Source organism: Lathamus discolor, chromosome 5 (assembly GCF_037157495.1).
Source record: "Lathamus discolor isolate bLatDis1 chromosome 5, bLatDis1.hap1, whole genome shotgun sequence".
In the NCBI taxonomy this organism is placed as follows: Eukaryota; Metazoa; Chordata; class Aves; order Psittaciformes; family Psittacidae; genus Lathamus; species Lathamus discolor.
Window position 1 is genome coordinate 49,163,065 of NC_088888.1, and position 21,109 is coordinate 49,184,173.

The following is a 21,109-nucleotide window of genomic DNA, read 5'->3' on the forward strand; positions in this document are numbered from 1 at the left end:
ACCGAAGCCTTCCAGACTTCAGTGAAAAACAGATTTATTCTTCAAGTAAAAGATTAATTTATGGGGACATTAATGCCTACCATATGGTAAATATACTTGTTCAACTGGGTTTCAGCCTTGATCCCATTATTGTGCATCAGCCTTACTTCGTGAGCATGCATTGGAAACATGGCTAATTGAGTATGTCTGTAGTCTAGAAGTAAATGTAATGAGGACTCCAAGCCAATATGTTATCCTGTGTTGTTTTGTTGAGTGTTTGGGAACATCTGAGTCTGCTGAACATTGAATTTTGTCTGTGTCCTGTCTTCTTGCTCCTCTGTTTGCACTGTATGTTACCTGTTAATACTAGTTTAATGTGTAGAACTGTGCTTAAGTTTTATGTCAAGAAACATGCTTGCATTGAGATACAAAGACTGTGCTCAAACATTGGCTTATATCCTTTTGAAATGTGATAACATGATTTTGAGTTATTGAAATAAAATGCATAATAGAAATCCAGCTGTATTCTTGTATAATAAAATATACCCTTCCTGTCTGCAGGAGAAATAAATACAAGCCCCAGCACACTCTTTTATCAATAGCTTGTTGATGCTCTGAAGTTTTATGCATCACATCTGTAGGAGTTGACTCTTCCTGATACCTTGATAATCACAGTGAGTCCAAAGGATGAGACAGCAGGCTCAGTGGCTAGACAAATGAGTTAAGGAGATGCTGTCCCATGTCCCGCTAGGGAGGCATTAACGGAGTCTCTTTATGAACTGGTTCACTGACTGCACTTCCAGAGCTTCATCCCACCTAGGAGGACTGTCTAGACATTCATTTATTCTGGCGGACTCAAGAATATCAGCATGGTTGATGAGTGAGTTGAACTCAGCTAGTGTTAATCACAGTTTGTCTTTCTCAGAGCCTGGTGAGTAAATGTACTTGGGTTTGTAAATTTGTATTTGCTTCAAGTGCTTGGTTGCCACTGTTCAGTTTATGCTGGTGAGTTTCTGTTGTATGTACAGATGAGCCAGCGGTGCTGACAGCTATCACCCATGCTGTTGGCGTATTTTCCCCATTCCATCCATAGTTTGGCAGATACTTGAAATTGTTGTAAAAAATAAAAAAAAAATTGCAGGCAGGGCTTGTTTCATCCCTATTTATTAAACTTACCTGACATGTTTCATTCTAAGACCTGTTTTCATCTATCTGCAAGTTTACTGAGATTTGACCATGTAAGGTGTGTATAGAACACTGTTGAGTGCAAATCGCTGCTCAGGTTGCTGGGCAAAGTAACGGGCTGTTAAACAACAAAACTCCAAATACCAAACAAGCCAGTTTCTTGCTAACTTTGTGCACTTTGCCAGCACTGTTGAGTCAGTGTTGCAGACAGTTTATGCTGGGTGGTGCTCTGTGTTTTGTGTCTTTGAATGCTGATGCCACCCTGGTGCAGTGCCTGCAGGCAGCTGCTGTGTACTCCCCTGACTGCGGTTGCCAATGCAGACAGCAGCAGTGCCAAGGCAGCAAGAGATGTGTGTGTGTGTGTGTCAGGGAGAAGGAGGAGTGTCTGATCTGATGTTTTGTTGTTGTTAAACAGTGGGGTTTTTTTCTGTCCAAAGTTTATTGTAGATATAAACCAAACAGCAGATAAAGCCTTTTCTAAAATGGATAAATACTTGACACTGAATAGAGCAGCCAATCTGATGAACAGTATGGCCTGCAACCAAAGCATTTGTAAAGAGTTAAGGAAGCAGACTAAGAATTGGCCTTTGTTGTACTTTTCTTAGGGTTTCAATATCTTCCCATTTTTAAACCCAAATATTATACCATGTGATATTTTGGACAATATAAATTAAAAGGCAAACTTCAAAGTTGCTGAAGACACCAGTTTATGCGGGGTGCACGTTTCTTTATGTGCTGTTTTTCTTGCTGTCCCAATCTGACTGTGGTGTTGCAGCCAATTCAAAAGCCCAGGAATGGCAGGCTTCCTGGATCCCAGCAAAAAAAACAGTACAGGGGATGCGAGATTAGGGTTGATGTGGTTACCAGCACAGAACCTTGCTTAGTAGTGCAGTATTTGGGACAGGTGCCATGGACTAATGGCTTGTGGATGAGGTTGAAGAACTGAGAATACCTCAGCTCTAATCCTGGCTTTTCCACTCTGTGGGCAGGTTACTAAATCCCTTTGAGACTGTCTTCATCTTTAAATAGGAATAATAACTACTCTAGAGGCATTGTGAGGATTTATATCTTTATGCAGTATTGACTGCAAACTGATAACTGCATGTGCTTTGTAATCAGCATAAATTCAGTTGTCTAACCTGGAGATACCTTCTTTTGGTATGATTCTGACTTTAAAAGGTAGTTTCCTTCCTAAAATCCAAGTACTGAAATCACAACACCTTGCTCTTATTTTTTTGTTTGTTTTTTCCTCTTAGTCTTCTTGTTTTTCTTGCTTTTGCATTCTGGAAGGTGGTAAATGTTCTTGGCAGATTCCTGCCAAGTTACAGTTCTGTAGCTGTCATGTCATAGCGATTACTGTAAGTTAGCTTTAAATAAGCTCCTTGGATATGGCCATCTGTGTATGGCCACAGTACCTGTTGTTCAGAGGGTGGTGAATAATCAGGGATAAGGCTTAAGAGAAGCAGCAGACTGGAGTGGAAGCAGGAAGAGAGAAGCCTGAAAGCTGTGGCAGGTGACTGGGTTTTCCAGCTCCCAGCCTGTATTTTCCTACTTGGGGCTGGGAGCTGGGGGCTGGTGTTAGGGCAGGGACAGAGCATCCAGCAGCTGGAGTGAACTGCTTAACTAGATGGTTGATTTTTGTTTTCCTTCTTCCTTAAAGGGCTGACAGAATCCTATTTAAAACAGTTCCCTGCATAACCGAGTAGCTTAGTTTGCCTAAGTGCAAAGGAGGAGAAAATCTTTTCCTTCGAGGCATTTGAATGTGTCTGTTCAAGGGTTATGAGCAGGCCACTCCCTTCTGCTCCAAACTAGCCACTGGGGACAGCAGGGACATCTTTGAGAGGAGCATCTCACAATGATTGCCTATGTGCACTGCCTGCCCGCGGACCCGATGGTCGGGTGCCTCGGCAGGAGCAAGTGGCAGCCCAGCTGCAACGATGATGAGGAGGAACTTATCCCGCTGTATTCCAGCAAAATGGGAAACACTCACACCAAGCTGCCCGGGCGCCTCAAGAAAAAGTTACTGAGCAAAGATGACAACTGCTTCTGGCCAAGTAAGAAAATTAGTTCTTTTTCGTTAGTTGTTTTAGTAATTTGGCATTGTGTTGTTATTGAGGAAATAAGTAAAGCAGACTTATAAACAAGGAATATACTCCTGTTTCTCTTACTCTTGGAGGATGAAGGCATGGGGAACAATCTTCTTATGAAGAGAATGTATTTCCACCTCAGGAGAGTGTACATAAATACTGTATCCATTGGGGCTGCTAAGTTGACACAGGATGACACTGTCTTTGTGCACGTGATACATCTATGTTTGAGAGGTCTTGAGCACTCTCTTTCAGTTCAATAATGCTTCTTTTCAGCAAAATAATTGTTTTAGACAAGTGGAGCTGTTGACATGGCACTCTAATTGAAAGCCATAGAAACAATCAGTGGATGAAAAGGACAGGAAATATAAGAAAAATGTCTAACAGACTCAAAGATGCTTAATGCAGTTGCTGAGTACTTTTTTAATCTGCTTTTGAATAACCTTAGGTCTAAGGTTATTTTCCCTCTGAACATGAGAAGAAAGAATTGTGATGACTCTGTCCTTTTCTTTAAATCTGTATAGTTTCAAGTTTCACTGGCAAATACAGATGGGAAATAGGGAGAGAATAGGACAGACAATGGTAATGTTCAGCTCTTTTGTGTTTTTAGCCTTATTGCTTGCCTTCCCTTTTTTTTCCTGACCACCTAGGCAAAGGCACCCAGCTGTTTGTAATGGTTGCTCAGGAAAGCGTATTATTTAAGGGTGATGGGGAGAAGTTTCCTAAGACAAAGATTTCTTAGGTTTCTTTTTAAAAGATTTCTTTTGCTTTTCCTGCAAAAGCCAGCTGGCTGACTGTCTTGCACCATGTCTTTAAATAATAGTAATAGTAATAATAACAGTAATAATAATAACAATACAAGAATATATTTGCAACAGTATTGATTTTTTCCCCTCATTAGTCTCACACTGATCATCTGACAATGACCATTTATTACCAGCAAATAAAAAATCACCATCTAGCCACATAATGCTAACACTCATTAGTGAAGCCACCTGTATTTCTGTTTCCTGTATTACAGTATTCTCCATCTAGTGCTAACCAAGTTCCGGTTTACGTCCCCTCCTGTAGGGAGAGTGTGATTTACCACATGGATGTTTCAGGCCCTTTTCAAGAGGAAGCAATTTCTTAAAATGCAGGGAAAGAAAAATCCAGCTCATCTGGCTGTATTTTAGAGCACAGGGTCAGTTCTGGCTCATTCAGAGTGGAAAGTGAAAATGCTTCCTTTACGTAAAATGATAGAGTCTCTGTGCTTAGGACCTGGACAAACTCTAAAGAGGCTAGGTGCTAGGGAGCAGCTCCAGGGGTGCTCTTGGGGAGAAGGACATGGCCCCTCTGGCCAGCCTGAGGAGGATGATTTTGTATCTCTTGCTGGGTGACAGCTTAGTTCTATGAAGTCATGACATCGACTTACAGATCTCATTCTTGTAGTGCCCTAGGTGCTGTTGCTCTGACAGCAGAGCTCAGGGCATTGGAAGCAGGTTCTCCAGAGTGTGGAAATGGGAGTGAGGAGCATAGGTAGGGAGCTCAGAAATCCCTGCTCCCTCCCTGCAGCCAGCCTCCTTTTTCTCTTTGTGCAGCCTGCAAGGACAGGTGTCCTCCTCTCCTTTCAAAAATGCACCTCAGTTGAAATTATAAAACTTGTCAGAAGTTGAATAGGGACAGAGGGATTGGGAGCAGAACAGTACTTTAAAGATTTACGTTACTACAGTATTAGAACATATGCTGATGATCCTAAGGCTTCTTTGCATCTAAAAAGTTTAGAAACTGAAACACATGAATATTTTGTTGGTAATTCTTGCATTTAAATACCTGAGACACTTCAAGGCACTGTCTAGTGTCTTCTTGGGTGAGAACTTAATGACCTCTCAACTAAAATGATGTAAATAGGTGTGCAAAGAAGACCCTGGGAAACTTAACCTTTCTGAATGGTGTGATGTAGACTATACACGCAGTCGGAGTGTCTGCTCTCGTTGTCTAGGTGCATTCATTTTTGGTTGTTGCTGCAGCATATTCCTAATGAAGTGAGAAGAATTCTGTGTAATTCTATTTAATATTTTAAAAATTATGTGCATATGTGTAATTGTCTTGATTTACAGTATGCCACTTCTATAAGCAATTGAATTGTTAGCTTTTTAATGCAGTTTCTGGTCCTTAACAATAAACTTTCACTTCTTTCAGACCAAGTTTATTGTTGGCTAAGTTTATGGTTTCATGCATTGAATTTCTTCTTTTTGAATTACAAATTGTTGAAGTTTCAATATTTAGTGTTGGATCCTTGAAACGTTGAATGGCAAATGTCTGTTAACATGCTTCCTGCCTTGACTTTTCCCAGGCAAACTGCTTGTGCTTCAGTGGTGGCGTCCCACTGTTGTACATGCCATGTACATGTGGGACACCAGCTCTGCCCTGCTGGCTTCCCTTCCTTCATATCATTCCCAGCATGCAGAAACAAAAGAATGGCTGGACAGGTACTATTTCTTTTTGAGATAGGGTGGCTGTGTTGCTTTTAAACTCTGTTAATGTTTATTTTAAGGAACAAAAGTGTTTAAGAGTGGAAGTGCTTTCTGGGACCAGGTCAAGTGATAACTGTGGAGCACGGCAGGGGATTATTGGCTGAGCTTTATCTCTGTTGATAAAGGCCTCCCTCTGGGGTCCTTATCGAGCGTCATGAGAACTGTGCTTCAGGAGGTTTCACAGTGCTGAGGTACTCCATAGAAAATGCCCCCAAGTAGTGTTAGGGTTGTTTGAAAACACAATACAGTCGAATTATTGAACTTCCTCATGGGCTGGGGGAGCATCCGCACTGCGGGGATCTTGATGGTCTGCAGCAGTAGTTCCTGGTGCCCCTGCTTATCCTACAGCATCTCCGCTACAAAATACTCAATTGTGAAAATACCTGTGGTGTGAGGTAGCAGCTGTGAGGATCAAGTGACCATGTTTGGGTTTGGGGTTTTTCGGGCTGCAGCAATTCTGCTAAAACTGTTAAATTAGTGATACTGTGAAGTGGAGGTTCTGCATTACCGACTAAGCCTTGTTTCAGCATCCATGATGCTGTTTCTCTGCCGTTCTTTGCTGCCAGATTGACTGTAAGTAAACAACACAGGACTGAAGTTAGCTGGAGTGCAGCAGTGCATTGCCAGATAAACGGTGTTACAGTGGTGGAGGGACTATCACCACCATGTGTTCATTCATGATTTCAGACAAACTCCAGTGGTGCTGAGTGCTCAGTACTTCATTTTCCTGCAGCAAAGTTAAGCTGAGATGTGAAGGGTTTGGTTTTGTTTAAATGCCTGCTGTATTGGAGTCTGAGGTTGTTGGCACGACTGATGCCATGGGAGGCTGTCACCTCCTGGTCAGAGTATTGCCTGCCTCTTGTGGTTCCCAGTGATGCTTTGTATTTTATGAAATTCATGAAGTTTAAATTTGTGGTAAGCTGTTGCTAACCTGGGTAAACTGTGGCATCTGCTGACTTTTTGTAACAATAAGGTTTTGGTAAGGATTTTGGAGGTTTTTGGTTTCTTCTATAGACATGGGAGCGAGCCAATGGCAATATCAGATTACTTCTAATGTTTGTTAAACAGTAGCTTCAGGTAGTGGGATTTTTTTTCTCAGTGTTTTGTTGTGTGCTAGCTCATAAGAATGCTGTCTTCTTTTTCATTCATTGCTCTTTCTAAGGACAACAGCTGTGTCTTATCTGTGAAGTGGAGACTTTTCTGCATGATGTGTGTTTTGTGAAAAACATAATATTTGAAAGAATAACTTAATCTATTTATAAATGAATAGTATGTTTTGAACCAAGTTGCGTATTTTATTGTTCATTATTTGCTATGTTTTTTTTCACATTTCTCTTCCTATAGTGATGAGATTTCAGTTTCCCAATTAAAGGATATTATGTTAAAAAAAAAAAGAAAGCAAGAATCATTGCAACTTGGAGGGATTCATCTTTTGCCTTGTCATTCAGCAGTGCAAAACAAAGACTGAATTGCTTTCCATCTCTACAGATACCAGGCTGTGCGGAGCACTGAGCCAGCCTTTGTGGCCATTCATGACCTAAGTGACAGAAGGATTCAGTCTGTGGTGGTGAATGGCTGGGATGGCTACTTACAGAGCCTCATGCAAGTGACTGACCATCATCATTCCCAGCTTTATCTGTTGCATCCCACTCTTACCACAACAGATGACATATTGGATTGCATCAGATAAAGTGGGGAACTGGTTTGTTTTGAAAAGAAAAAGTAACTTGAATATAAGGTTTATTGCATGTCTGGGGAAAAAAAAAAAAAAAAAGATCTTTTTTTTCCCCCTTTTCTCTTGGTTTTCTTCACAAAGGCTTGTCTGATGGCTGAGTTTTCTTGGAATTTTTGTTAACTGGCCAAAGCAAGCCACCAAAATGTTGCAAAGCAGAGAAACTTGTCTATTTCTACAAAATTATTTCAGGTCCTGGATAAATAGAAACTCTTCTGGTATGCATTTCTGTATGAATCTTGCATTTTGACTCATTTTGCTGCATGCTCCCCATGTGTGCCATTGAGAACAAGCCTCTCTGCCGGTATGTTTCTAGCCGAGCCACGGAGGTCCAGCTCTTGATCTCCTCTGCAGTTGCCAGGCAGCTTTTAATCCCTTTTGAGAGTCAGATGTGAGAGTGTTGTGGGTGAAGGGAGGGATGAAGAATTTGGGATATGCTGGATAAAAAGAGGTTAAAGCTGGGGTGTTGTAAAACTCTTAATAAGTGAATCGTTAACACATGAAGTATGAAGGCCTTACTGTGTTGCCTGGCCAAAAGACAACGCTTTGCTAGCCTGGCTGCCCACTGGTGGGTGTGAACTTGTGCTCACCATTACTAGGAGGTGCTGGTGGTGGGTGTTTCACACCTTCTTCCCTGTGTGTGAGCAGATGAGAAGCTGTGTGTGGCACTCGGGACCACAAGGGAAGTTTTGGAACAGAGCTCATTAACATCATTGCAGTGCATCTGGAGGAGTCTGAAAAAATGGAGAGTCGAGAGGTATGTTTTGTGTTTTCGGCAGTTGGAGCAGAGAGCAGCTGCTGTAATTAAGGAGGTGGAGCAGTGTAAGTGCAAATCCACATGCAAAACGGGTGAGATGGGAAAGCCTGCAGTTGGAGATGGTGGTTAATGTTAGACTGACTAGGCTCTTAAGTGCTTAATTTGATTGAAAATCCTGGGGTTTATGGATGGTAGGTACAGTATATCTGCAGTTCTTACTGGGAGTTGCTTTATCTAGTGCAGTGAAGTCAAGAAATGGTTTTGAGTGCTCTAAGAAGATCAGATTAAAGCTGAAATGCAGTGAGGAGAACGTGAAACTCCACAGAAAAGGCACAGACATTTTGAGGGATGCCTCTGTCAGCCTGGCTAATGGAGTCTCACTAGTAATCAGAAACAGATTGTGGCAGCATTATCAAAATCCATTTTACTATTCCATGTTTCTTACGGCATCCCACCCTCCCCCAAGCCAACACTTTGAGATGAAGTGATAAAAGGTAACCAGGTTTTATAGCTACAGTGCATTTTCTTGTGCTGGAAGAGTTGAGAAGCAAATTGTGTGGTTAACAAAGCAGATATTCACATCATCCCTTCTGGAGCCCATTTTCTAGGACTCTGCAAATAGGTGACTTCCACCCATCTCCTGAATCAGGCTGTGTGCCTGTGCATGCCTGGTTATGGTAGTAGAGGGTTTCTGTGGCATTTGGCATGTTTGCAGAGCTCTGCAGCAGAAATCCTCCTGGTGACTTGTCTTTTCTTGTTAACTGCTACTAAATGTGAAAATCTTCAAAGACTTCCTTGCCACTCCCTTATTTTTCCTTTGCCGACTGCTCCCCACACAGTGTCCTTTCCCATGTTTTTTCTCACACTATTGGGAAGCCAGAAACTTCATTAATGACCCTTTGGAAAAGTGTAATGGTGTGTTGCCTTGCCAGTACTTTGGTTATCAAGTACCATGTTTGATGCATCATGTGTGTGCTGCCCAAATCTGAATGTAGGTAGCCTGCAAGGCTACAGGCAGAGCCTGTAGGCTCTTGCAGAGCCCATGGTGGTAATGCGACGATTAAAACAGTATATTGCCATTTACATGATGGGTACACTGACCTCTATGTTGTGCTCAGAGGGTGCTGTATGGGCTGTGTAGCATACCACCGGTGAAGGACAGTTGGAAAAGGACATACAGCCTCCAAAGGGGACATGGGCTTCTGCTGGGGGACCCTGCACAGGCAAAGGGGTCTGGCTCGTGGATGGCAGCTTCTCTGGTGAGACCTCAGGGGACCAGGCTGGCAGAGCATCACTGTCATCTGCCCCAGTGCCTCTTCCCGCTGGGGCATCTGGGCTGAGTGAGTTTGCTGGTGCTTGGAGCTGGTGCCGTGGTCTCTGCCACACTGCTGTGCAAGGTGTGGGGTTTTTGCTTCTGTTCTCAGCTCTCAAAGAGCTCAGGACTGTCCCTGATACTGCTTTTCCTCCTTGTGGCTCCTGCATAGGCCAAAATAACACCTTTTAAAGGAAATGGTATTAAGAACTCTGGTAGATGACAACAAATTTTTAGTCCTCAGTTGTGTTCCTGCCCTAATACAATGACAAATCATTGAAAAATATGTGCACTGCTTGATCCTTAAGATATTCAAGCCTCTGCTTCTACACAGTAACAAATCAACTCTGCTTTTGTCCCACGTCCAGAGCCACTTGCTTCATACTCTACGGGCTGTGATACTGTAAGTAAAAATGCACTTGTTCTCTGAAATACATCCCTTCTCAACTCTCGGTTGGCTTGAGTAAATGCCTTGGAGGTAAAGCAGACTTGCTGGCATTGCAGCTGGCAGCATATAAGTCTGGCTTATTGATACTTTGTAGTGTTAATAAAAAAAGACATGTTTAAAATAATCCCAAATGCCAATAGGCTTAGTGACATTTAAGCATGAGTGATGCTGTCAGTTCATCCACAAACAAAAGCAGTACATCTTAATTTGTCTAATTATGCTTTAACATGCAGACCAGCTGCTGCTGTGAACAAAAGCAGTTGATCGCACCATTTTATTAATTGCATATTAATTGCCGCATTCATGTTAACCATATGGGGGAGAGTGGAGTGGAGTGAAGGCTACTTAGTAGTGGAAAAGAGAAAATGAACTGGCAGCATGATAACTTCAGAGGACAAATCTCAGAATGATAGGGTGCCTGGAGCTTGTCGATGTCATCCCATTTTTTGAAGGAATCTGTATCTTTCTTTACCGAAGCTGAATAAATTATTGCACTTAAAAGTGAGAGGGATTTGAGTAGAAATGATGGTGCCTTGCGTGGTGACAGCATATTTGTGAAAGTACTGCTGTGCATGTTGGTGCTGAATTTGGTAATTTGCAGGAGGCAGCCTTGCTGGCATGTGGCTGTCTGCCTGTTGTGCTGATGGATGCACCCGCGCTGCCTGGAATCGCTTTTCACAGGAGCAAGGCTGCAGGAGCCAAAAGGAGTACAACACTTTCTGATTTTTAGACTTTGCACAATTTTGCTGCAAGTATGTAGTCTTCTTAGATAACAGTGGTAAGTCTTGAGCAGAGCCAGGCTTCTCAGAGTGAAAAAGAAACCCCTCAACACAGGTGGGTTAGCTGGTGTAAAATACAGCAAAAAACAAACAAGTAGTGGACCAGCTGCTGCATTTATCTGACATCAGATTACCTTGTAGGATGTTGAGTGATGCTCTTCCTGAAAGTAAGACTTTAAAAAACTACCCTCAGCTTCTTTTCTGTTTGTGTTGTGTGACGGCAACAGCCACTCTCAGCAGGTTTGTGGCCATTATGTCAGGCAGCAGGCTGGGAGTAGCTTGGGAGTACACATACAGTGACTTCTCTCCTGTCACCCCAGACTGACATTATCATGGTCTGTAGAGCAGCTCCTTTGGTGGGGCTGAGAGGTGGCTGTCTCCTGCCTTCAGGCAACCACAGCAGGGACAAATAGTACAATACGTGCAAAGGAAGCCTACTAAAACAAGAGAGAAGAACCACCCGAGGTCCACCCTGCATTTATTTGCTCTCTCCTCCCCTTCATACCTCTTTAGGAAGGTGAGCAAAGCCCCATGCTGGAATTTTTAAGCCAATGAAGGTTTGGCAGGTTTGGTAGGAGGAAGACACAAGGACAGGTCATTGCTTTCTTAGAAAGGAAGCAGTGAATTAATGCCAGATCAAATAGACTATGTCCAATTATGTGAAAGGAAGCACAGGACTGGACCTGGAATATGCAGTCATTTAGAGAACTCAGTCTTGTCGGTTGATTAAATCTGCCTGCTTGGGTTTTCTAAAGCGAGAATTTCAACATTAAAGGCTTAGTCCCACCTCACTGCCAACAGATGGCATTTTGCTTGCATTTCCTAAACATCTCTGAGAAGCTGGGATTGGGAGAGATTGGTTATTAAAAGAAAAGGGGGGGGGGACGACGACAACACAGCCTTTGTTTTACTTAACACATTGTTCCAAAACCCACTCCCTAGAAACATTTTACAAACAATATTGGAAAGCACAAAAGGAGACACAAGGACTGCATTAATAAATAATCAATAAGTAGATTGGATCTCATCTGTTCTAAGGATATATACTGCAAGACAAACAATAATTCTTATGCCTAAGCAGAAATTGGGGCAGAGGGGTTGTTTTCTTGGGGTTTCTTAATCAGAAAACTGCTTTAAGTGGCTCATCACAATTACATCTCAGTTGGTTCTGTAATACACTGCAGTGGGATCTGGATTATAGGCATGATGCATGATTGGAAAGACACAGCTTGAATTTTGGATTGCAGGCGATGCCTACCATTACAGTAGTTGCAGAAACAGCGCTTGACTTGTGGACTGACCAGTTTTGACTCGGAGCCGTTGGAAGAGAATAAATGCGAAACCCTATGACGCCACGTCTCCAGTCACAGCAGAAGGGTACTTAATCAGCCTCCCCATGTCTTCTGCATACGGGCAGACAAGCTATGGCCTCACTATTACTAATTTAAAAACTGAATTCCCCAAAGCACTGCTCGTGGCTGTTAGGCTGCAGCTCCTTTCTTTTGTTCGGAAACTAGTTTTCAATGTGCTGCCGTTTGTCTACGTTAGGGCTTGTCCCATCAGCTGAGCATGAACTGGTGTCACTGGAGATGAGGCTTCTGGAAAAGAGAGAAAATCCTGTAAATATTGTAGTTGAAAGGCAAATGATGTGACTGTGATGCCTTTTCTGTGGGAGTGCTCAGCTGCTTGCCCTGCAGGGGGTCCGTGACCACGTGCTGCTCATCCTGAAGGTCTGGTATCCTGTCTGTCAGATTTAAGCCACGATAAGTATGGCACAGCTTTTCCTCCTCTGGTTCAGTGCTGTCATTTGTTTGTCTACTGTCCTTTGGATGCTTTGACAAGGAGTTTAAGAACAGTAAAGTTTTACATACAAGAGCTTTGGAGTACATTTGTCATTGTCCAAAAGCATCAACAGAGGTTTATAAACCCATTTGTCTGCAGTTTCATGATCTGTTCCAGGGAGGACTAATTACACTTGAAGTCGGTAGCATCTCAAAAGGAGGTTTGGCACCTGTCCTAACGGAATGATCCCTCATGGTTGTCCTCAGCATCAATTTTTAATCAGCCTGGCCTTCCTGTTTGTCAGATGTTTGCCACAAACACGATGGCATGGCTAGACCAGTGACAGTGGGCTGCTGTTTGGTGGGTGTGAGCAGGGCCACAAGCAGATGGAGGTAACAGTGTTAGGCTAATTAATAGCATCAGAGAAAAAGACACTCTTTTATGTCCAGTAGCTGAAGGTGAGCATGAGTTTTTTCTTGTCTGTGATGCTTACCTTGTCCTATTAGGTTTAATTAATGCAATGAGGAGCAGGATGCTAGTTGACATAAAAGAAATGTTTTCAAAGCCTATATGAACACAGTGTTTTAATTTCTTCATTCCTGGAACAGGGTGTATGCTCTGTACAGAATATTAGATGTTGTGAGATGTGACAAATGCTTTTAATGGCTGTAGTTTCAACTATATTCTTCAAAGCAGCCATGGTTTAAAAACTGATGTAAATTGAGTTTTGGTGCGCATCACGAAACTCACCATGTTAATGTTGATCACATGGCAATGTCTGAGTTCCAAATGTCCAAGGCCAGCCAAAGACATTCTCTGTAGATGCTGTGGTACAGATGTTGGTTCCGTTGTTTTCTTAGGAGCTTAAAACAGGTTGCTGAATCCTGCAGCAACATAAATATTAGATGACTGTTACATGGATTTGATGCCTTCCTTTAGTTTGGAGAATACTGTTTTTCAGGGCAGATTGTGCCATTATTTAATTGGAACATTCCCAGGTTTTCAGATTCTAGGGCTTTAGAAACAATACCAAATGTCACAACTGCTGAAATCTGTCTATTACTTGTGAACCTTCATTTTTACTTACCGTTTTACTGTTGTGTTGTGCAGATAACATTTTCAGGTGAAGTTCTTGAAAGTTTCTAACTAAGAAACAAAGCTTCTTTTTCAAGTTGCTGTGTAAGACAGCAAGTGAGCATTCAGTGCTTGATTTTGGCATGAGCAATTATATATATTGTATGAAGGCTGGTATTCTACAAGGAGCTTAAGTATTTTTCATTAATAAATTGCAGAGTTGTTAGGAAACTAGAGGATCTACTGGTCTAATTTTAAGTCTGCAAGCTTAAATGCAGCTCACCCTGAATATACTGATTCAGCAGAAAGAAGAAAAAACTTCTAACTCCTTATACCAGGATAATCCGTATATAAATAGAAGTATTTTAGAGCAGTATTTAAAAGAGCAATGTTGGGTAGGGAGATGGAGATAGGCTACAAAAATTCTTTCTGTTACCTTTAAATATGTGAAATGAGTGGGAAACGTGGGTGCTTCAGGACGTCTGCGAAGAGAATGCAGAATGAGATTAGCTGAAGATACCTGTTGGATATTGGTGTGGATCCACAAGTGCACAGCTGCCAAAGATGGAATTACAGGCTGAAGAGGGAGACAGTTTGGGACAGAAGTTCAGAAATGGCATTTCTGCAGTCTGGTTTTGTTGGTTTCACTCTGAGTCCTACAGGAATCAGTGAGAAGACTTATGCAAACTTATCTGCCTGGTGTTTTTTCCATTGCTAATTCAGAAGAGAAACATCTCTATGGTCCATTATTAGGGCAAATAAGGGTCAGGATTTTACAGACTAACTTCAGCCATTTTTGATCGGTTCTTCAAGATAAGCAGTGGTATAGGAGCATTCAGGTGGATTTGGAATTCAAACTGAGAATATTTCCTGGTGGCATTTTAAAAGGCTATTCCTAGGGACAGAGAAAAGTACTGTTCTGGGAGCTGACATTGCCTTAGCTGGGGTTCAGAAATGGCCAAAGAAAAAAGTATTGTGCCCTGAAATTTAAGACAAAACCACGAAATAAAATTGCTTATTCACTAAGTATTTTCAGTTATCCTGCCTGCAGTTACAGTGAGTGGGGAGATGCTCTAACCAAAAGAAACTGCTGCATTGTCTGCCGGCAGCCCTGCCCAACTGCTCCCTTTTCTCTCTGCTGATGTGTTTGAATGATAGAGGATCCAGTGGAAAGATGTTTTGAATTGTCAAAGGAATGAATTAGCTTTATTGTGCTGTGACCTAAATAGGATCATCAGATCAATCAGTCTGCTGCTTTTCTGTCGTCTCTGGCTTAGGTTGTGCTGCTTTTCCTTCTCATCTTCCTCCCTCTTCCCCCTTCCCCACCGGGTAGCCCCTTCCCAGAGCCTGCAGCCATTATCCTTTATGAGTGTGAATAAAGGAGGGCACTGCCGGGGTACCCCCTTTAAAGCAATTGCCTGCGCAGACAGGCCCAGCGCCCGGCTTCCCTGCCATTTCACTGGAATATGGGTCCTTCTTGCCTTTTTGTTGCAGTGGCTTTGTGGAAAAATACTTTTTCTCGTTTGTTCCATCTCCCCCATGCATTCTCCTCCTCCTCTTCCTCCTGATCCCAGGTTTAATGAATTGTTATTTCTCAGTAGCTGGGGAAGTATCGGGCTTCACCAAGGCTGAGGTTGCCTTGAAAAGAGGCCATTGTGAGCTGGAGACAGGAGGGCAGCCGAGTGTGGTGCTGCCTGGGACTGCCTTTGTGGGGGAAGCACTTTTGTTCTCCTGAAAGATGTCAGGAGAGGGCCAGTTGCTGGGACTGGCTCTAAGGGAGGCAGAAACCCCTTCTGATCATAAATTATTGACTCCTGTGGCCAGCGGGGTGGCTTTAGCTTCATTTAAGCACCAGGAAGTGGCTGATGGTATGGTTAAGGTGGCCAGAAGAAGCATAAAGCTTGGGCACAAGTTACGAAACAAGGCATTCAGACTTTCTTATCTCAGGTGCTTGATTGTTTCTTAATGATGGAAGTCTCGCATAGAAGTCAAGGTGCGGCTTTCAAGGCTGGGTGGTGTTGGTCTGAGCAGGCAGGAGCCTTGTGGCTCCCAGGAAGGGGTTTATGGTCCTCCTTGGTTCAGACTCACCCTGCCAGTGCCTGGGTGCCTCTGTGCAGTGTGGGGATGGGGTGCTTGGGAGTCAGTCCCACAGCTGCTCCCCTCTGGACACCACAGCTTCTTGGAGGGGGTGGATGGGGGTTGCAGGGGGCAATCCCAAGCAGGTCCTACATGGACCCATCCCTTCTGATGTGCAACAACTGCCCTCCAACAGCTCCTTCTCCATGCATCCATGTGAGTTGCTGGAGGGTGGCACAGGGGAAACTTATTTTGAGTGAGTGACTGACATGTATGTAAAAAGCAAAGACATTGCTTTATTTGTTTCTACTTTTCTTTTACTTACTGAACAGAGACTCATTGGAAGAGCTCTCGCAGTGCGGCTTCCAACCCAGTTGTATGGTTCTACTTTTCGTGCCTCTTAAAATGCCACCAATGGTACACAGTTGTTTAACGGATGATTTTTCCATTGCCTGAATAGAGTCATTAAGGCTTACGAGTTAAATTTTAGGTTATGAAACATGTATTGGGTTTATCTCTCCTTCATGGAAGTAAGTGGTGAAATTGATTTGTTGGAGGGAGCAGGGATGTTTTCCTTTAACTATTCCTTTGTTATGTGGGGTTTTGGTTTTCTTTATAATGTAGTACTTTCTAAATTTCATACTGAACCTATTGGTTCAGTACCTATGCACAGCATAGGTGGATGAGCAGCAGAAAGAAGGAGAATGGTTGATTCTCACCAATCCATTAGCGTCTCCGATGGAGAGCTACCACCAGGGCTGCTGTTGGGCAGCTCTTGCATTTGTGGCTACCAACAACCCAAGTACGTCCCTTGTCAACATTTGCCTTTTTATAAAGGCTCAACTTCTTCAGCTGATATTGAGCACTAGTGCAAGGTTCAGGACACTGGGTTGTGAATGGGGGTTGGACAGGCGAGGCCCCCTCCCCCAGGGGCTGGCCTGAAGTATTTCTATGGAAGCTGAGCATTTCCAGATTGTTTCACAGGCGCCGGTGTTTTATGTTGCTGTGAATGTGGAGGGTGGCTGTCCCAGATGGATGTTGCAGAGCAGGTCAGCTGGAAAGCCCCCCGTAAAGAGGGAAAAGAGCAGGGAGAGGACGGAAGAAATGGCTGCAGTGTTTCAGGCACACCATGCCCAAGCAGCTGTTCATGTTCGCTTCTCTTCTGGATGTACATGGCCTCTACTAGAAATTAAAATCAGTTTAACCACTCAGGGATTAAAAACTGTTATAACATGAACTAAAAAAAGACACAGTTTTGCTAATGAGTGTGTTACACCTTCGTGATTTTGAGCGTGCTGTTTGGCACTGCATCTTGGGCTTCTCATTTTCTTTGCTTCAAGCTCTGACTTGTTAGTTAGGAAGGAGTTTCTTCTGGGCCAAGCTTTGTAACCTAAGTTAACAGTCCCATCTGCTAGGAAGTGATGATAATTAGTATTTGCTGAACACGTTCTCCATATTTTCTGTATTCCTTGTGATGGTATCCTTGTGCAGTGGCAAGTGTGATCCCTACTTCGAAGGAAGTGGGAACTGAGGCAAGTGGGTTAATATTAACTTGTCCAAGGTGAAGTAGGAAGTGTGCCACAGAGCAAGGTCCCCTGAGTCTGCTACCTGTGTCTGAGTCATTTACTTTTCAAAGTCTGTTATCACAGTGTGTGCACACCTACTGTTCATGCTGGGTTTATCCAGCTTTTAACAACCATTGCATTTTTTTCTATTGAGATAGTTTGGTGGTGGGTGTTTTGTGGTTTTGTCTGCTGGATTGGCAATATTGGAGGCTAAAGTCCTTTATCTGCGCAGTGATTACAGTATAAATTTTCTCAACCTACCCCATCTTTTCTTTCTCTTCTCAATGTAGAGAGGTGGGCTGCAGAGAAGCACACTTATTTCATGCTTTTAGCTCTAAGAGAGCTGCTTTTAGAAGCCAATTGTGTGACAGTTTCTTGTGACAGGAAAAACATTTTAAAAAAGCTGGATTGAGATGACATGCTGACTTCCATGGAAGTCAATGGGTTTGTTTCAAGTGGGGAAGAGCTTTTGGTTGTTTTTGACCTTGTACAGATTCTGAGAGCTGCAGATACAGGTAGCTAACTGTTTCCTTTGGAGTATCCCTTCATGATAACCACTCTGATGTTTGACCTCTTTGTCAACATGACCTGAGGGAAGGTGGAAGCAAAGCAGGGGGAGGATGAAAGGCAGACATCATCTTATGCATGTTTGTTACTGGGTTTGAATAGCTGCCTCATACTGGAGATCAGGGCTAGAGGACAGTGATCAAGCGCTCATTCTCTGGCAGGAGAAATGCTTCAGGGTGGGTTGAGGATCCAGTAACAAAGAGCAACACTGCACCTGGCACACATTGCAGCCCCTGGTGATACAGGGAAGGGGGTGAGAGCCCTGCAAAGTACTCAGGATCGTATTGATACAAAGGGTTTGAACATGAAACGGGAACAAAGTCTTGCTTACTGGGGCTTGCAAGCCTCTGTGAGGTGCCCTAAAGACCTCAGGGAGAGTCTGTCTCACTTCCATTAGTCCTCCTCAAATGTTAGCTTGAAATCGTCACCACCTTCTGTGCCAGCGAACAGTAGCTCCTCTTCCCACTTGCAGAGACACTTCTACATCCTGAAGAATACTGGCCTTGTGCTAAAAAAGGTGTTACCACCTTCTGGGTTTGCTCTTGGGTGGCAGTGCCACTGGAGTTAGAAAGGGAGTCATTCTGTACTCAGGTACAGGCTGTGGCCAGCAACTGTGACCAGCATTCTGAGATTATTGTGTAAATGGTTGTGGGTTTTTTTCTAAAACCAGTAGTGGTTATTTTGTTATCAGAGTTTGATGCCAGGGTCACTATTTTTGTGTAAGGTGTATGATGGAAATCAATGCAAAAAGCAGAGGTGCCTTCCTCACCACTGCTGCTATGGCACTGTGGTCTTCAGCCCCTTTGCTAGAGGTGAGCCAGTCAAAATATCTCTTTGGGCAGCAGCTGCTGCAAAGACCTGCTGCTAATGGTGGTTTTGTTGTCAGCCCAACATTGCAACGGTAAAATCTCTGGATTTGGAAATACTAGTGAAGTGCTGATAGAAGTGTGTTCAGACAATGATGAACAGACTTTATTTATGGTCTGTTATGTGTGGTGCTGAGTCTCAGCCATTTAGAGAAACTCAGAGTAAAGTTCTTGTGGATCATCTGCTTTTTACATGCTGCACTCCAGCGGCCTGATCCTGCTGCAGCTTTGGGGTCAGTCTGAGCCCCCCTGCTGCTCACATTTTCTCTTCCCGAGGAAAAAATCCATGTCATTGTTAAGCCAAGGGGGATTCCTAAGCTTGCTTTGTGGGGGAAGTCTTGCTTCTTGAGTCTGAGCATTGTGTGAAGGGCATGCCCTGCTGCGCACATTCATTTGGTGCTTAGTGTTTTCCCTTTAACTTCTGCAAAACTGCAGTTCGTTCTTAGGAAGGATGGCTGCGAGCCTCTGTACCGATACATATTTTTTAAGCCATGAGGATGTAATATGCAGTTCAAACAGCTGGGCTCTTCCACCTCTGTGCACAAGTCTCATTTGACTAATAGGTTCTCTGTTAGCCAGCACTAACTCGATTTCGTTTCCCATGTATCTGGTCTGACATGACGCTAATAAGAATAAATTAGGAGTGTTCCTGAATGAAATTCAATATGTAGAATTAGTGGGCTCTAGTCCCAGGCAATAGCAGTGACTGCAGAGGGGGGAGCAGTGGATCTGGAAGGGGAGGTGAGGCTTTGGGTCCTTAATGAAGTGGGAGCTAGAGGGTGAAAATAAAGGGGGGGGGGGGGGGGAGGAGGCGAGGGGGTAGGGTGGGAAAGCGGGGCACCCTGATTTGCACGAAAATGCACTCGTATTTGCAATTGGAAGGCGGCTGAAGGGCGGCGGCCGGGGCCGGCGGGGTGGTGCTAAGGGCGGAGGGGGGAAGGTGGCGGCATCTGCCTCCCGCTCCGCCCGCAGGGCCGGCTGGCGCAATGGGAAGGAGAGGGAGGGAGCACCTGCAGGCTCCGGAGCAGCCGCGCTTGGAAAGCAGAGGAAAGGATAAGAAGCGCTGAGTAATTCATAGGTAGCAGGAAAGCCTGATTTTTGTGCCGGTGCAAACATTCATCAATTAACTTTTCTTAAACTCCTCCTCCTGCTTTGCGTGCTGAAACTGGCTGTTTTCAGCCCACAAGTTTACATGTGAGGAGGAGAAATTCAGCCTAAAGAATTGTAAACGGTTTTGTGTGTCAGGAAGACCTAGGTAGGTTTAAAGTTGTGGTTTCAGCAAAGAAAGGTGGAGGGGAGAAACCTGGAGAAGAGAGATTCTGTGTGCATGTTCAGTCTGGAAAATAGTCACCTTTCTGCAGCTCCTCCTTCCTCTGGGATTTAAACTCCAGGATCGCAATTCAACACCTTGAAAATGGTGGTTTTCATCAACACAAAGCTTAAATCTCTCATGAAACTTTTCAAGAGAAAGAGTAAGTAGTTGTGCATGCTCACTGCCCTTTCGGGGAGGGAGCTGAGTCCTGCAGGAAAAGGCAATTCCCTTCGTCTTTGCTCCTGCTTTCCTGAAGCTTCTTTTTAAGTTTATCCCACTCTCTTCTTTAAATATTTTGCAATGTGTGGAGACAGCATTATGAGGTGCTCCTAGGACCTCTGCTTTGGGATGCTGTGTTGAAGTCCTTTGTCGCGGTGGTTTTGAAGGAGCCAAAACTTCCTGGTATGGAAGGAGCAGCTTGGTGAGGAGGCTGAGGTGCTGGTGTCACCGGCGGTCCTGCACCGGGGTCCAGCTGGGTGCTGGGGCATCCTCCCAGCATTTGTCTGGCATCTCTCTCTGCCTGTGCAGCTGCCAGGTGCATCTGTAGCTATGGGCTTGCATCTCTGAGGTAAGCTTGTTCTTGGTAAGCTTGAGGAAAGCTTGTTCTGAGTTTCGTTTTCTAAAGGTGCTCTAGTTTCAGAATGGCTTGTAAAATCGCCATTCTTCATTCAGTTCATGAAGGCAGACAAACTGCGTTGGAGAGAGTAGTTGGCAGATGTGTGCAGTGCTTCTGTCTGCTAGTTTTGATGACCATTGCTCTGATGAGCAGTAAACTTTCATTTTGGTACGGTGGGACTGCAGCCAGACAGTGGGCTTGGAGGCTGGTGTTTCCCTCCTCCTCTTCTCCCAGCCTTACTCTCTCCCTGCCTGCTCAATCGGGATGGCGGGGTGCAGTTTTCAGGCAGGTGGTCATTGACTGTACCTATCACTTTTTCTGCAATACCAGGATGATTAATGCTTTAAAGTAGGTGATGATGTGTCAGTTTAACCATGATTGAGGTTTGACCTTTAATTAGCCACGATGGGAAAAGCAGGCACAGAGTGAATGTGTATTTGCCTTGTTGCACCCAAT

At 43.8% G+C, this 21,109-nt stretch overlaps 1 protein-coding gene across 8 annotated transcripts in view; it reads left to right on the forward strand.

Annotated features, from left to right (window-relative positions):
* Positions 1–21,109, forward strand: part of NHSL1 (NHS like 1) — a 176,601-nt gene that overhangs the window by 104,302 nt on the left and 51,190 nt on the right. The window contains exons 1-2 of one of the 8 annotated variants that reach the window (XM_065680743.1): positions 19,779–19,980; positions 20,087–20,197. The exons of 5 other annotated variants lie outside the window; for them this stretch is intronic. In XM_065680743.1, the coding sequence (XP_065536815.1) occupies positions 20,140–20,197 (58 nt within the window). In that variant the 5' untranslated portion in view covers positions 19,779–19,980; positions 20,087–20,139. Of the gene's footprint in view, positions 1–19,778; positions 20,198–21,109 lie in introns of those variants that run through there. 2 more of the 8 variants (XM_065680744.1, XM_065680742.1) reach the window with 2 other exon arrangements.